General features: G+C 36.5%; 2 protein-coding genes across 2 annotated transcripts; one reads left to right on the top strand and one right to left on the bottom strand.

Annotated features, from left to right (window-relative positions):
* Positions 1 to 1,050: 1,050 nt before the first annotated feature.
* Positions 1,051 to 16,467, top strand: METTL9 (methyltransferase like 9; the record flags this gene model as incomplete). The annotated part of the gene is made up of 4 exons (XM_010291914.1): positions 1,051 to 1,241; positions 3,522 to 3,731; positions 4,774 to 4,958; positions 15,737 to 16,467. Coding segments are annotated over 4 exons (792 nt in total), but the record flags the coding sequence as incomplete, so codon positions are not given.
* Positions 8,783 to 14,908, bottom strand: IGSF6 (immunoglobulin superfamily, member 6). Its single transcript, XM_010291912.1, has 7 exons — positions 14,842 to 14,908; positions 12,850 to 13,203; positions 12,597 to 12,598; positions 11,810 to 11,905; positions 10,614 to 10,670; positions 9,875 to 9,958; positions 8,783 to 8,821 (listed from the first exon to the last, which is right to left on the bottom strand). The coding sequence occupies exons 1-7, from the start codon at positions 14,906 to 14,908 to the stop codon at positions 8,783 to 8,785; spliced, it is 699 nt and encodes a 232-aa protein (XP_010290214.1).
* Positions 16,468 to 16,674: the final 207 nt, after the last annotated feature.

Raw genomic sequence — 16,674 nt, 5'->3', positions numbered from 1 at the left:
GTTGACATTCCAGAATGCTGCAGCATTAGAGGCATTTGCTGGAGTTGCAGAAGGTGGCCAACAGGATCCTAAAATTTCAGAATTTCTATAGTTTTGCCTTGTTTTGCACAAGATTTTGCATTTAAAATAATGTAATGCAGATGCTAAAGAAGGAGCTTAGATAGACCTTACACATGGGTAGCAAAATATTGAGATACTGTATGGTGTATTACTTTTCCAGCTAGATTTTATATCAAAAAGTAGCATTCTTTTCCTTCACAATTAATTGAACAACAGGTTGTATATCAGAGGTAGTTTACTTTGTATAGGGATGGTTGTTACCAGGAAACAAAAGGTGAAAGGAATCATCGGCCCGTTTTGGCTTGGGCTTTAGATTTTACCAATATAAAAGTATAGAAATGCATTTCAGCTGATACTGATGACTTCCTAGATGTGGGAACCTGCTCCTTTGTTTAAGTAGAGGTACTGAGAGGCAGCTTCTTAGACGTAATTGTTTCAAAAAACTTGTGGACCTGCTTGTTGGTACTGGTAAGTGAAGAAACAGAGTCCAACAGTGCTATAAGACAGACAAGTTGTGGTCTAAAGTATTGATTGGATTCTTTATCTCCTCTCTTGGAAAGATATTGCAAATGCACCTGCTGATTTCTTCTCAGAGGATGCCTAGGGAAAAGCTGTCAATGAGTTGGAAGATAGAAAACCATGTTATCCCACTTGATACTATTTTATCAGCATGGTGCTGTTCCATGCTGTTCCCAGAGGACCTGTGTTTGCTTTCTAGGGAATTTACTTTGTAGAATTCTTTGAAGTACAGAGTAATGATTAAGACAAAAATTTAAAAGCATTATTTCTTAGCAAGTAATTGGTCCTCACTTGATTACAGTTGAAACCTAAGTTAAATTAATCCTGGAGCTTGTTGAAAAGTCTGTAGGAGAAACTAAATTTGTTATATTTACAGAAATTGATAGTAGCCTTCTGTGTATTCAATTTGTTTTAACTACTTCTGGTTTTATATTGCTGAAGTTTTTAATGATCCTTTATCTCTTTCTCTAGTGGTATGTCTGCAACACAGAACAGTTGTCTGAATCCCTTCAGCCTATTTTTGTCCAGAGTTACCTTGACCAAGGAACACAGATCTTCTTAAACAACAGCATTGAGAAATCAGGCTGGTTATTTATCCAGCTCTATCACTCTTTTGTGTCCTCAATTTTTAGCCTCTTTATGTCTAGAACTTCTATCAATGGGTAAGTGAAAAGTCAATTTTAGGTAAACTAAATACAGTTTGGATTTAGAGTTTTCAAGTGTTCAGTCCTACCCCTTGATCTGTCAGCTTTTATTAAATTTGTAGTTTTCCCTTTGCCAGTCTAACGGATCTGAAATGCCTTATGCTGCTCTTCACACCCTTAATTGAAGAACACCATTTCCAGTATGAGGGGACGGAGGAGGTAATTGCAATTAATAAGAGACAGTCGTAGGGCTCTAACTATATTTTATAACTATTAATTGTATTAACTTCCTTCTGAATAAAAGTTCTCTTTGTGTTAGACAACATATCCCTCTTCCCTCTGCTTTCTTCCCCCCCACCTTGCCCTTTACCTACTGCCATGTCTGTATCAGTTAGTGTTGTGATTGTCCTTGTTGAACGTGGCTGTATCCAGTCAGTTCTGTATTGCATCTAAAACTCTTCTTACGAGAGACTGTGTGCACACCCACTGCAAAGCTAGGCAGATTTCTAAACAGTGCAGAACTTGGCTGAGTGTTATGTCTAGAAACAGTAATGTGGAACAGAATTCTGTCCTTTCTCTTACTCTGTAAAACTTAATTTCACCTCAATTTGTGTGTAATCTGTACTTGGACGGGTAACTTCTGATGTAGTGTATTTGACTGATGAAACATCAGGAAGGCAGGAAGAAGAGAAGTTTATAAAACAATATGCTCCTAGTGTTATTGTATCAGTCTCTTCTGTGGTTGCTGAGGAGTTTAGCTGTTCCTGGGCGCTTTAGTATCTTTTTCCAAAAAGTCAGTGCCTTTTTTGCTCACGTCACCCCATTCAGACATATGCTAAATAGCTTATCAGTTTTGACCTTATGAAGAATGCATTTTGTTACATTTACCCAATTTCTCCACCATCCCCGTCTCTGCACCTACTACATACTTCTGCACAGTCTGATATGAGGGTAGTAGCTGTCTACTAAGGCTAGAAAAATAATCCTTTTTCTTATTTTCTAACCAGATGACTTTCTGAGCTTCCCTGTGGTGTTCTTAGTTACTTGTAGCTTTATATAAAGGTTTCTTTGGTCTCCTCTTCTTCCTTTCTCTTCCATTTTTTCAAAGCCTCTCCAGTGCTTTGAATAACACCTCATAGTGCTGTTAGGAATAATAACGGTGAGCCAATTATACAGTGTGGACTGACACAAGCATGCTGCAAGTGGGCTCTGCTTAAATTGGCTGTATTCTGTTTATTTTTATACATTTAATATCCTGATTTAGTTTCTTCTATAGGACTTCGTATGGTCTATCTTTTTTGTTTGTTTGTTTCTTTCTTTCTTTGGGTTTTAGTACAGTCAATCTTTCCTAGGCTGCCGCCTTTTCACAGTTTTTTATTCTTCGATTCTTTTTATCTTTGTTTACCTTTTTTTTCCCCTTGAACATAAAAGATTTCTGTTCATTTTTTTTAAGTTGAACCTGCTGTCCAACAATAGTTTAAATAACAGTATTTATCTGCCTTCGGTCTGTTACTGACCAGTTCTTTTTCCTCTGCTTGCTCTCCTAACTGTTTCATCTTCTGAATTCTGCCATGACAGCTGAAATCTGTCACTATGTAGTCTTCAAACAGTTACAGGCAGGTATGTCATTGACTTGATCCGTAAGGAATCCAGCTGTCACCTCTACCCAATTCCTTAATGAGTTGCCTATTTTCTATGCTACAGCTCTTCATGTTGAATGCAGGATCTGCAGATAGCAGCAAAAGCCATTGTAACATACAATTAAAAAAATCTCTTTTGCCACTCCAGCGGTGTTACCCCCATCCTTTCTTTAAACCTGTTCCCTGGCTTCCCTCCTAGTTCCACATCCTGTTCCTCATTCATTGTGCATACTTCTGTGTCTGGAGCCATTTTATTTCCTCTGCTATTTAATCTTTTTTTTTTTTTTTTTAAGGTAGGTGGCAGAGGTTCAAATCTGCAAATGTGACAAATAAGGTTCAGTCTTTATCTTTCCCTCACTTTCTCTCCCCCCTCTTTTTTTTTTTTTAATGCGATCGTTTTCTTGAGCTGCACTGCATGAGCTCTTCCTTACCTAAACAAATTCCTCCTGAAGTCTGAACTGCTGTAACCGCATGTGGCTATGTGTTTGATCTCTGACAAGTGCAAGGCAAGTTGAACTGGATTTAAAATTTATCAGAGCAGGGACCTTGTCTACTATTATGTGTGACTGGTTGCTGCCAAAGCACATTCTAAATTACTTCATTGTCCTTCCTGTTAAAGTTTGCACAAAATTGATCATTTCTCATTTTTACATTTCAGGCTGCTAGGAAGGGGCTCAATGTTTGTGTTTTCCCCAGAACAATTTCAAAGACTGCTTAAAATAAATCCAGAATGGAAATCCCACAGACTTCTTGATTTGGGGGCTGGGGATGGAGAAGTCACTAAAGTCATGAGTCCTCACTTTGAAGAAATCTATGCCACTGAATTGTCTGAAACTATGATATGGCAGCTTCAGAAGAAGAAATACAGGTATTGCACTGAATTCTTCCTACATCTTTTATATCAGACATTTTAGCAAAGTAATCTATATGTAATATTTAATGAGGGTTCAGTATTTTCAGCCAATTCCTCTATTGTTTGATCATTATGGGAAAGGTGTACCTGTACAAAAGCAGGAAAACAAACACGTCTCATGTTCTGTCTTTCCAGTGCTTTTGTTACGCTGATGTTCCCTGTTATCAGTTAAGACAAAATAAGCAACAACCATTTTGAAGTATCTTCCTTCGTAGCTTGCATAAATTGCTTTAATCAAGGGAGTCAGGAAGATTAAATTCGGATGAACAGTCTAACTGAGCAGTCCAAAATTGCAAGAGGAAGACACAGGTACTGCAGAGAAAGCAAGCTGAATCCTGGTAATAAGGATACCTCAATAATCTGTGTCTATCTAATCCCACAGTATAGATGACTGTGTAAAGATTTTTTTATTTTTGCTATGCTTAGCTCCTGCTGTTAAGATTGAATAATATTTAGTAACAGAAACCTCAGCACTTTCAGAACTTTGTTCGTGCACTCGTCACAGCTCCCGGAGGTTCTTGCAGGCAGCAGATCCAGTCTTGTTGAGTAATGGTTAGTATTTCAGGCACTATATCCCTAGACTTCAACCCAAAGAATGAAGGAACTGTGGATTTCTTTTCTTCACCTGTTTTTGAGTGGAAACATAACAGCTACTTTGCAATCCCCGTTTGCACACTGGTAAACCAGAGTGGATAGAACGCAGCAAGCCATTAATCATATTTCAGCTTTGTTGTTCCTTGAGAAGTATCTTCAGTTTTATTCTAGGACAACACTTTTTTTTAATACCTTGGGTTTTAATTTTTGTCTCCTTTACTGCCTGTTGATTATAAGGCAATGTAAAGGTTCATAGTTTTCCAAAAGACCAGAAAGATTATGTCTTGTCTCTTCTCATTGCCTAGGTGGCAGACCTTACATGCACTACCAACACTTCCATAGGGAACTTTTGTCTTCAGTGGTTCTCTCTGAAGTCAGCTTGTGTTTAACATTCCCTTTGTAGGGTGCTTGGTATAAATGAATGGCAAAACACAGGATTTCAGTATGATGTTATCAGCTGTTTGAATTTGCTGGATCGCTGTGATCAACCACTGACTGTATTAAAAGATATTAGAAGTGTACTGGAGCCAACTAGAGGCAGAGTCATTCTAGCATTAGTTCTGCCATTTCACCCATATGTGGAAAATAGTAAGTACACAGACTAATAGCTATTTAGGCAGGTAAAGAAAATATTTGTAGGTTATAGTATCCCAAATTAAATGTTTAATAAATAATTGGCATGTTTGTATTTTATTTTTACAAGTAACTTGTACGGTGCATGTTCAGAAGTATGAAATCATAGGTAAATAGGCCACATGATGTAAGCTGTTTTCTTAATTCCCCAGTATACATTGTCGGCACCAACAAAAAGCTCAAGTATTAAAGTCACATATCCTGTTCTGCAGGTTGCCACATTTGAGCTGTGTTGGAGCAACATGGGAAAACTGATCTCTGATTAGGGCCCTCTGCTGCTGTCATATAGGTAACCCCAGTTGTCTCTAGCAACCAATTGAGCAAAACCATCAGAACTGTCTGTAACGCTGAATAGAGCAGTTCAGGTCAAACTGTTTCAAGTGTTCCAGAGGAACCTCTCCTAAAAATTCATAGGGAGATAACGTTCACTTTCCAGCATGAGCTCTCAAAGTAAAATATAGACCCCTACTAATACAAAGTATCAACCAGTATTTATATTGTATTAGTAACTGGAATAAAAAAATAAAATTCAGTGCCAAAACTCCATTATTTCCCCTAGTTGCATTTTAAAGAAATACATGAGAGATTGTCAAATGAATCTGACCTTATGACTAAACTTCAAAAGAGACTACAAACTTTTTTTAATGTGCCTATGATTGTGGATTAAGGTTGAGGCACCCTAAAGGTGGTTTGGATTCCAGAAGGCTGGTGTTCATCAGTCATCGTTTGGACAATGGCTCTCCATGAGTATTAAGATCTGTGTGCAGAAAGGCATGTGTGCCCACAAAATACAGAACTAATAACCTTAACATTCTGGTAATCACAAATGCATCAAACAGAATTTTTTTTCCTCTTTTTATATGCCAGTGGTATTTTGGCGGCGGGGTGGGGTTTTGGCGTGGAGTTTTAAGTACAAAAAATAATGCCATCAGATGAAGAATAGCTTAAAATACAGCATTTGAGCCTATAATTTTGCAACTGTTCTGAAAAGTAGTGTGTCTTAAATGAGATGGAGTTGACTCACACATCTGTCTAGTATTTCAGGCATATTTGGTTACAACTTACTGTTCCCATAATGTGGAACAATATGGCTTCCTCTTTTAAAAACTCTTTAAAATTCCAAATTACAGCAGCATCTTTCTAGTCTTTCATTGGCATATTAGAAGCAGAAATTGAGGAATTATTTGGGTGGCTTTTTTGTTTGTGTGCCTCCAAAACTATGTGCTATTGTGTTTTGCAATCACTATTGCACCCAGCATTTACTTTTCTGCATGTTGTTGGGTAACCACCTGATGGACCTCATGCAACTTCCTGGCCCAACAGGATAAATTAAGGAAGAAACTACTCTAAGGCCACTTATATCCTTCGTCATTTATCTTCTACAATATACTGGGAGGAGAATAGGGTGTTTAATTTATAAATCCCAAGGGACTGGAAACCTGTTCTGTGATTGTTGAACTTGGTCATTCCTACATGTTGAAAGTTGAAATCTGTTGTACGATGTCTTGTAAACCAAAGCCATACTTTTTTTTTGTGGTGGTGACTTGTAGCAGAGTAGTCACTTTGCGTAAGGCAGTTTTGTTTCCTTCATGTGGTCTAAAACTTAAAAACATATTCAGTTTGTCTGTTTACCACTATCATGGATATGGGCCCGTATAAACTACTTTAGAAAATACAAGTTAGCACACACAAAAGTTACTGTCATTCCTCTGAAGCTTTCCCACTTAAGGTCTATTTAACTGTAGTCTAAAGAAATAGACAATGAACTGCCAGACTGTCTTCATGATGTACAAATTATTGTAGAATTTCAGTATTTTCATTCAGCTGTTGTACAAGACAGAGCATTTTTAAAAGTGTTAGATACGTACATATGCTTTATATTTAACAAAAAAATATACTTGGAACGTTCAAAGGGAACATTTCATGGCTCAAGTAACTTCATATAGCAGCTAATTAAAAACAGTTTGGACCCACCTAGAGAAACTTTTGAATTTTAGAGGGGGGAACAAATGAAGAAGAGATGAGGCAGGTAAGGTCTTTGATCAGTGTATGGATCTGTTTCTGGAAATAGAGAAATTATTTTCATCAAAATGAGGTATTTGAGTTATTACATGCAATGTAATGGGAGGGCAATTGTGGAAACTGTCTATGTGAATAACATAAAACTTGTTTTAAGAGAACAAAGCGAGGTGGAGGAGGAGGTAAAATGTATTTCTGTGCTTACTGTTTCTGGAATTACAGTGACACCTAGAGTCTGAAGTAGCTTAGTAATAAATTCTTTCTGGGGTTTTTCAGAGTTCTAATTTCAACATACAGAACAACAAGGAATGCACTTACTGCACATGTCTAAATTTGGCAAATAAGCGGGATGAATCATGAGGTATTAGACTAGTCACATAAGAATATGTATTATTATAACTTTATGTTTTTAATACAGAACCCATAGTCATATGAAAATTCTTTGTATTTCCTAATATAGACATCATATTTCTTTAAAGGCATTATTAGAGAATATATTACTAGACTGCTTTAAGTTTCTCTGAAATAAAAATGTCAGAGACACCATACTGCAGAAGTAGCAAACGCTAGCAGCCTGGGATTGTGAAATTTTCTTGTTGAATACGTTAATGTCATTCTGACTGATTGACAGGGGTAGAAAACACATCTTTGTATTCCTATCGTCCTGAAATACTTGGTACTAAACTGAGCTGGAAACACAGTACTGTGCTAGATGGACCCTTGCTTTGTCTCAGTTGTCAGTTCTCATCTCACTGAAGTGAGAAATGCTGTTTCATTTGTTAAACAAAGCCTTGCTTTTTTTAAATGATGATAAAAGATGCGGCCCTTCTTTAGTAGGGAGAATGCCTGATGCTAACATTTCTTGTAAAAGTGCTGATTTTGTAGATTGGCTAGGTAGAATCTGCTAAACAAAAAAAAAAAGAAGAAAAGGTACTTTGAAAAAAAAGTATACTACCCTGACTAAGTGGTATAGTTCTGTGTTCACGCTTGTATCCAATGTTGAACAGGCATGTAAAGGCAAAACTTGGTGCTCCAGGTAATCCTGACTTTGGATGATGGTAATCTGGAAGATGGGGGTTGCCTGTCTAGCAAGCCAATTTTACTATTGCAGGGGCAACCTTCTCACTATGACCACTGCTTTCCTTTCTTAAATAGGCTAGGAAGAAGCTCCTGTCCCAAATGAATTTTACCATGCTAGTACATGCATTTATACTGTTGTGTTTTTTCTGCTTGCCTGTCTACAGTATACATAGGTTTTACTCTGAGTCTTAACAACAGCTTAAACAGTAACTGTTGATCTGTATATCTGTTACGTCAATAACTATGACATTAATGTGACTAAGCCCAGAATTTCATCTATGAAACAAGTTTATTTTCTGCTGCTCGCAATTATCGTACATCTTTCACAAATGCTCAATTCATGTAAAAGGAATACATGTAAAAAGAAAAAAAGACTTGGTATTAAATCTAAACTGAAAAAGGAAACTTTTATGAGGCATTATCAGTTATGAAAGATGAAGTCTTTTACCACAGTTCTTATTTTTGCAGAATGGAAAATAGAAGTAATATATAACATAGATGTAATGTGTAATGCACTTGGTTTTGGTGATCTGTTTAGAAAATACTCTGGAAGAACACTGCCCTGCAAGGTTTTCTCATCTCTTTTTAAAGCAAAGGAAGTCTGTAAAGAAGCTTAACTTCTTCATCTGCCCCTTTGCTTGCATGAGAAATATTGAACAAGTCTGAACTGCCACACATGCTCATCTGTTCTGATAAACAGTGTCATCTTCCAAATCATCCTAGGGGAAAAAGCAGAAGTACTTAGTTACTGAGTGTTCATGTGGCATCTATGGGATTCCAAACATATTTCTTTTCCTCTTGGCTTTTCATAATCTCTAGGGAGCACCAAGGCAGTAAAACATGCCCCATATTTTCACTGTGTTCATATCTGACACTCAAACCAAGGCCCAGGTCATGTCAGCAACAACTTGAAGTCTTTAAAGGGGTAATTGCAGAGGAAAACAATTGGGGCTGTATGGAAATAAGTGAAGTAAAAATGTACAGAGGAGAAGTGTTTGACTTTGTTCAATGTTTCTTTTTCTTTCTCCTTGCATCTCTGAAGCAGTGCGGTCCACGCTCAGAATAGGAAAGACTTTATACTGCTTCTCAAGAGAAGCAACGCTTTTGAAGCAGGATTTTGAAGCCATTTTCTTTGCAAATATATGTGACTTCTAAAGTTGTTTTTTTGTAACTTACATGACATATGCAAAATTCTTGTCATATCGTCATATAAGACTGACTGGCATAAATTTGGAATGATGAAATAAATTGTGTGGCTTTACCCAGTGATGTTGAATACTTAGTTTAGGCTCTGTAAGTTGAAGGAGGGGGAAATATCTGTAAGATTGTTGTAGAGCTTTTATAACAGTTTCGTTATGTTTCTGTCACCTAGCTAACCTGGGCTAAGGGAGCAAGAGGAAATACAATTGAAACATTTTTCAAAAATGAACTCTTCATAACTCTATGCATTTTACCAAACAGTGCAGAACCACTTTTTCAGACCTATTCTTGGCAAAATGCAAATTTATGGAAGCTTCTTTTTTAAATGTATCTACAAACATTCTATAAGGTGTATGCTATCTCATATATATATAAAAAAATATATTGTATATGCATGGTCATTTAGAATGCTCTATAATGTCTTTGATTGTTGTGCAGAATACTTTTAAAGTTGATAAAAGTCTAAAAAAAAGAAAATACTATTTCCAGAGGAAATTGAAATGGTGTACTCCTAAAAACTGTCGGTTCCTCTTTTTCCCCATAAATTTCAGTATTGGTAGATAGATACTTACAGGCTGTTGGCAATGTTCAGCGTACCTCTGCTTTTGAAGTTCCTGGGCAATTGCTTGAAAAATTTTTCGTCCGCTACTGATTTTCTGCAAATTATTTAAAACATTTTAGGTCAGTGCTACACGAAGTTGGGGGAAGCCTCTTTTTCTACCTTTTTATAATTCTGTTTTTTTCCCTGTATGTGATTTTTGGGAATGTTACTAAATAACACTTTAAGAACATAGTTTGGCAGGCAGGAGGGTTTTAAATTACATTAATATTACAACTCTTAACATACATACCTTCTTTAATGCATATTTAAATGTATGGCTTCTGACTTTTATTCAAGGATACACGATGATAGAAGTTCTTAATAGCCTTGTTTTAAATACATTAGGGCTTACCTGAATATACCATTTAAACAAACAAAAAATTAATAGGGAAATCTGTTATTTTCAGAAGAAGTTCCAACAAAATTTTCTTAAAACCTAAAGGAACTTTTGTGTTACAGATGGTCTTTACATAGATTGACTTTATCCTGTATCCAATTCGTTAAAAACAAACTAATTAATCAATTTGTTAAAATTAGTTAAATGTAAAATCACTAACTAGTTTTGTACAAATCTGAAGTGAAACCTTAACAGCTCTGAATGTCTCTTTAACTGAATCATGAATTAACCACAAAATTGATGCCCAATATACTTTAAAAAGAAACAAACAAAGCTCTGAATCATAGACAAAGCAAACAAAGTGATAACATACACAGTTCTCAGTTCTTTGATCTTCATTCCCACTTTTCTTTAGCAGCTTTGGTTTTAACTGGAGGGAGGGATAATAAAATAAAAAATGATTAAAACGTAAGGTGAAAAGGCAGCTGCTAACGTACCTGAATAGCTAAAAGTGTTGCCCCTTTACAGCGTCAAACTGTTTGTAAATAGAAGTCTTTTCATTAGATCAGCTTATACTACTGGAAAAATCAGAGTTTTCAAGTTTTCAAGCCTGTAAGGCCTTTTTCAGATGCATCTGCTTGCATCAGTAGATGTTGCAAGTATTTTTACTTTCAGTACAGTGGGTCCTGCCTGAAGCACTACCCAATTCTCAAAAATAAACCAATGGCATCACAGATATCAGTTTTTCCACTGAAGAAGTCTTGATTAATTTTTCCCACTATACTACTTCACCTAGTTTAAAGAAAAAAATCGAAAAGAGTGTCCTGTCTTTATGCTTAGACAGTGATCACTACAGCAAAGAACAATTTGCCCTGTCATACCACTTAGTACTGTGAAGTCCTCGTTCTCATGTCAGTCTCACTGTTGTGTAAAGATTCCAGTTGCAGCTATGGGTATTTGTTTTTAATTAAATGGAAATTTTGTTCTAGATTTAGAAAAAAATCCCATAGTTATGTATTTTTAACCAGGTGCATTCTAATGTGTTTGTTTCCCATAAGCATAAAACTTCTCTAAGACTCTCATATTTTTAAATTTTACCAAGGTAATTTTTTCTGTGTATGTATGATGTATGAATAGAACTTCATTATACAAGTGAAGTCAGTCTGCCATAACTTTACAGCAGCTCACAAATACTTTGACATTAAATTTAAATTATTTTATCTTTACTGGAAACTAATCCAGAGAGTTGATGACTTTACAATGGTAATTTCTAGTTTTTCTTCTTGAGTGTGCCTTGATAGATAATCTCCAACTTGCCAATTAATACTCTCAGAATAATCTAGACACTTTACTGAAAAAAGAAAATATGGTTGCTCTTGAGAGTACAGGTATGTGCCACACGAGAGTTTGCAGATGTGTGCAGCATATGAACTTCAACCAACCGCCTCTTTAAAAGTTAATCATAGAAGTTATGGAATCTAGGAATATCTTTTTATTCTCCTTATGGAGATGTTGAAACTGCTTAGATTTACAAAATGAACAATATCAGAAAAATCACTTCGAGCCTACCTTGTAGATTACAAAGAATGTGAATACAGTCGTGCTGTATAGAAACAGTAAGGATGAGGCGATGATCATGAAGATGAGTTTTCCATTGCTGTGCTGCTTCTTCGCTCCTTTATTAAAAGTGAGTGTTAGAATAAAGGACAGTTCTTCTGATTCACATAATTTTCTTAAGATTCTGCATCTCAGCCCCCTTTCTCTGAGGAATTAAAAAAACCTTACACTCATCAATATTTTCTGGTTCATTTTCAGTCTAAATTCCTTAGTGAGATCACTTTTGTTTCCCTGAATGTTTGCAAGGGCAATGGAGACTTGTTATTTTTTATTATGAAGCCCTCCTTTAGGGGTAGACAGAGAATACAATCCAGTTTTCTGCTCTTGTAAAGGAATATTTGAATAAAGCTTACAGGCTTTTGTTCAGAAATGCAATTAGATGGAGGAAGGAATGAATACAGGGAAAGTAATAATTCAGCTAGGTTGTGGGTTGTTGGTTTGGGGTTTGGGTTTTTTTTTTTTTCCCTATTTTAGGCATGTAAAACTGAAATGTAGTTAATGAAGTCTCATCACTTTCCTAACTAGAAGGGGAATGATACAAAGGTTCAGAACGAAAACTTTTTTCTCAGGTTGGCACAGTGAATCCCCAGTTCTGAGACCCTGTACTCTGTTGCATGTATTTCCACTGAATGTCAGTTTCTATACTTCTCCTTCTTCTGTTGATACTTCCTTTCTGACAGCCATTAAAGTCTTCATGTAAGAGGATGTAGAGTATGGTTAGATAACACGAGTACAAAACTTCTTTCTTTTGTAGAATTCTAGTCATGTGCATCATATGACAGAACAGTCTAATTAGCAAATGAGGTTAAGATGCTTATTTGTAGAATCCCTCCATGGTTTTACTATTAATGTTTTAATATAATCATACTATTCCTAATGGTTTTGTTGGTATTTCCATCTTAAATGCCATTCTTGAACATATAAAGAGAGTATTTAGGAAAGACAATTTATTTCTTTTAAGATGCTTCATTAAGAAGGAATGATGAACTGACCTGTTTTTGTTAGTATTGTTCCATCTCCTGTTTGTTTAGAATGGGGTGAACTTGAATCTGAAAATGCTATTCCACAGATATAAAGAGCATTGTCATCTACAGTCAGACCATTGATCTGAAGTGAAATGTTATTTTCTGGTAGTAAATGTACTTTGTACTTTTGATGATCTGTGCATTCAGGAGTACACAAATCCTCATGTTCATTAGTTAAAAAGCGAAACCATAGAACTTGAGGTGGGGATGAGGGGCATCCAGAGGCAGAGAAAACACACGTTAAGAACACAGTGTGCATGGAGTAGTCAGCTTCCTGAAATCTGGGTTGTGTTACAGTGACTTGGCAGGTATCTGCAGCACCTGTTGAGAATAAAAAATTGGTAATGTGAAGGACAGTTAAAAAGCAAAGCACAATCTAAAAAGAAAGTAAGCTGCTTCTGGTTCACTCGAGAAAAGGTAGGAGGAAAGGAGGAATACCAACCACGTTCCAAACTGGAAAGGTTTGTTTTCAGCAAACTTTTTCTTTCAATAATTCCTACAGTTTGCCCATGTGTTCATTTCACAGTTTCACCTGCATGGTAATGTGCTTAGCTTTCTGTTTTTCTGAAAAAGTAGAGACGATTTGTATATCTGAAATAATTTGAATGTCTCCTCTGGCGCTGGAGAAGACCAAAAGAATACTTTGTGTAGTTCCCTGCCTCAGATTTAGTCTTGAGTGTTTTGGGGATTGGGGCGGGGGCTAGTGGGCAGTGGAGGGTTGGGTGTTGTGTGATATTGGATGCTCGGTGGAGTAGTACTGCAAGGGTTTCTCTCTCTTCCACTGTCCCTGATCTGAGTCAAGTCAGACAGCCTGATGGCAGGCAGTGGAAACATCGTAAACAGAGACATTCATAATTTAGCAATTTCATAGCATCGATTAGAATTCATAGTAGTTCCTAGGCGTTCTTCCACTTTATCACATACATTGACTCTGGGTTTCTAAGGATAATAATATTGCTTGTTAGTTCTGACGTTTAAAAATGTGCGCAGAGAAAATAGGAAGGTTAATCGGAGAAGAAAATTCTAATTAAGGAACTGAAATTTAAGGTTTAGTATGACCAGTCTGGGATATTTTTTTAAGTCTTTATTGAAATCCATAATTTAAATACTGGTTTAATATATTTAATGTTATTCAAATAAATCGCTTAGATATTTAAACAAAGGAATTTACATTATTGCAGTGAAAATGAAGGTAGTAGCTTAACAGCATCCTTGTCTACTGACTAGAAGATAACGAATTAGAAGAAAAATAAACTGAAGTCTCTTAATCTACTGCTGAGACACAATTTATAAGCCTGTCCATGGTGGACAATCAGCATTGTCCCTTCATCATTTTTATTACTGAGTGTTTTATGGACCAAATCCAAGCTGATTCAGTGTCTGTGACTTCTGCAAGAATAAAATGAAACTCGACTTCTGTGTCAGATCAACATCAGAGCTGTTCCGTAGCAGCTACAACAATCTGAAGATTGTAGTAATACAAGTTGTTGGTGTACTTGCACCCTGTGTGGTGAAAGGCAGTAGCTTGTGCTTCTGCAGATGATCCCCTTCTCTTCCACCTTACTCCAGGGCTCTGGCTGGCCTTGCAGAGCAGACCTCCATGGCTGCGGTTCATGTAGATAGTGTCTGCTGAACTTCCCAAACCCTCCTCCCAAACAAGCAGAGCTGCACTGAAACTATGCTGCTGCTGCTGGAGCATTCTTTGCAGGGAAGTGCAGTAGGCTTTGACTCAGAAATCATAGATTACAGGAGCATTTCAGACTTCTGGAAGAAAAAGCATTTGCTAACAGTTGTTTAATTTGGAAGTTGTATGAAGATAGCAGAAATTAGCTTGATTCTCAGCAAAACTTTATACTGTGCTCTTTTTGTGGCTATGTTGTAAATCATAACTGCAACATTTTCAGTCCTGTTTAACTGTTACTACATGGGAAAATAGAAGAAGCTTAAAAAAAGTCTTACCAGCACTGTACAGAATCCAGTCAAATGCCAGCATTAGCACGTTTTTTAATTTGTTGAAAGATGCCATTTCTTGTATCTCTCTGGAAATGATTCTGCTTGAATGAAGGGGAACTGAGGAAATCTTTGGAGTTGCAGAATGCTTTGAATCACATGATTTAGAACTTCCTGTTTAGAAGAGTGTTTACTACTGCGTTTAGCAAACTGTTTAAAGGTACAGACCAAACCAGAAAAGATTTGTCATTTATGGATGACATTACTTGGAAAATGACTGAAGAGTTTTTTAAATTTTAAACTTCTGAGAGTTGTACTTATAATCCTTCAGATTATTTAATTGGATATAACAAATGACAACACATTTTCCAGCATGCTACAAGTGTTTGGCTTCTTAATTTTGTATGACCCTAGGCAGTCTTTACCGTATTAGCTAGTAGGTGGCCGCTGGAGGAACAAAGAATCTGTAGCCATCCATTATAACGCGGTTGTCTACTGATGGAAGCTTCACAGCAAATCATAATAACTTGCTGGCTCTATTTACTGTAATTACCTGAAGCCCTCTTTGGCCAGACAGTGGCCAAAAGAATAAAGAAAGAATTTCATATGCGGAAAAGATCTTCAGTCTGTCCATGTCTGCTGAACACCAGCCTCACTAGTGGAAGTTACTTTTCAGCCAGTCTTGGAACCGCTAGTTAAAAATGTAACAAAAGATAACCTTAAGAAGGAGCTGCTTCTGAAAAATAGGCAAAAACTTGACCTGATCTTGCAACAGCTCTCCAAATGGCTTGTCAGCCTCCTGTTTGGAGTGGAATGGAATATAATCTGTGTAAAATGCTTTCTGTAAGAAAATACACAATAAAGTTTTCTTTATAATGTAAGCAAAACTGTTTTGTTTTCTCAGTAGGTGGCAAGTGGGAAAAACCCTCAGAAGTTCTGGAAATCAAAGGGCACACTTGGGAAGAACAGGTGAATAGCCTGCCAGAAGTTTTCAGTAAAGCTGGTTTTGCCATAGAGGCTTTCACCAGACTGCCATACCTATGTGAAGGTGATATGTACAATGACTACTATGTACTAGATGATGCTGTCTTCGTCCTCAAGCCAGTGTGAGCGTGTATGAAGTAAATCTCCAGAATCTAACCCAAGAAGCAGCCTCTGAAAGAGGGGTTTGATTTATGGTTACTTAAAGGGAGGGAATTTGGGAATTGCCATGCTAAATAAATACCATGTAAGAAATTTAAAGGCCAAAATACTAATGTATTTCTTTGTAGTATGATTAGGAAAAAAAGGTTGTTTTTTAAACGGACTCTTCAGTTGAGAATTTCTTTTTTACCAGCTCTTAAACCAACAATGCATTCTGCAGTCCAGCAGTAACGGGGGATATTTTTTTATACTTACCTGCAACAAGGATCAGATCCAAACAAAGCAATAGTCCTAACAATGATGAAACTGATACAATGTGAACTGTTGTTAAAGAAATCAAGTGAAATCTGGCAATAAAGTTATCCATTCAGTTCCAGCCTTGTTGAATATAAACTGTTGAAATGGGTGTTCTTCCATGCTAAGTTACTTTTCTCTATTACTGTAATTATTCACATGTTTTTAATCATGCTAATAAACTTTTTTTGAGATTACCTTTTGCATTAACTTTTGTGTTCATTTTTGTAACCATAGCCATGCTTGTCTGCAACTGCTCTTTGTGTTGAGAATCAAGCTCTCAGTAGCATCACAACCTTGTGTTTACTTGAGCAGCATTTAAGTGTTGTTTAAAGGGATAACAGTCCACAAGAAATTTATCGCTTTTGGTTGGGTTTCCTTCATGTTCCTCTCAAAGCCTCATAA

Source organism: Phaethon lepturus, unplaced genomic scaffold (assembly GCF_000687285.1).
Source record: "Phaethon lepturus isolate BGI_N335 unplaced genomic scaffold, ASM68728v1 scaffold29157, whole genome shotgun sequence".
NCBI lineage: Eukaryota > Metazoa > Chordata > Aves > Phaethontiformes > Phaethontidae > Phaethon > Phaethon lepturus.
Note: the sequence above shows the minus strand (reverse complement) of the source record. Positions and strands in the feature narration are given on the sequence as shown.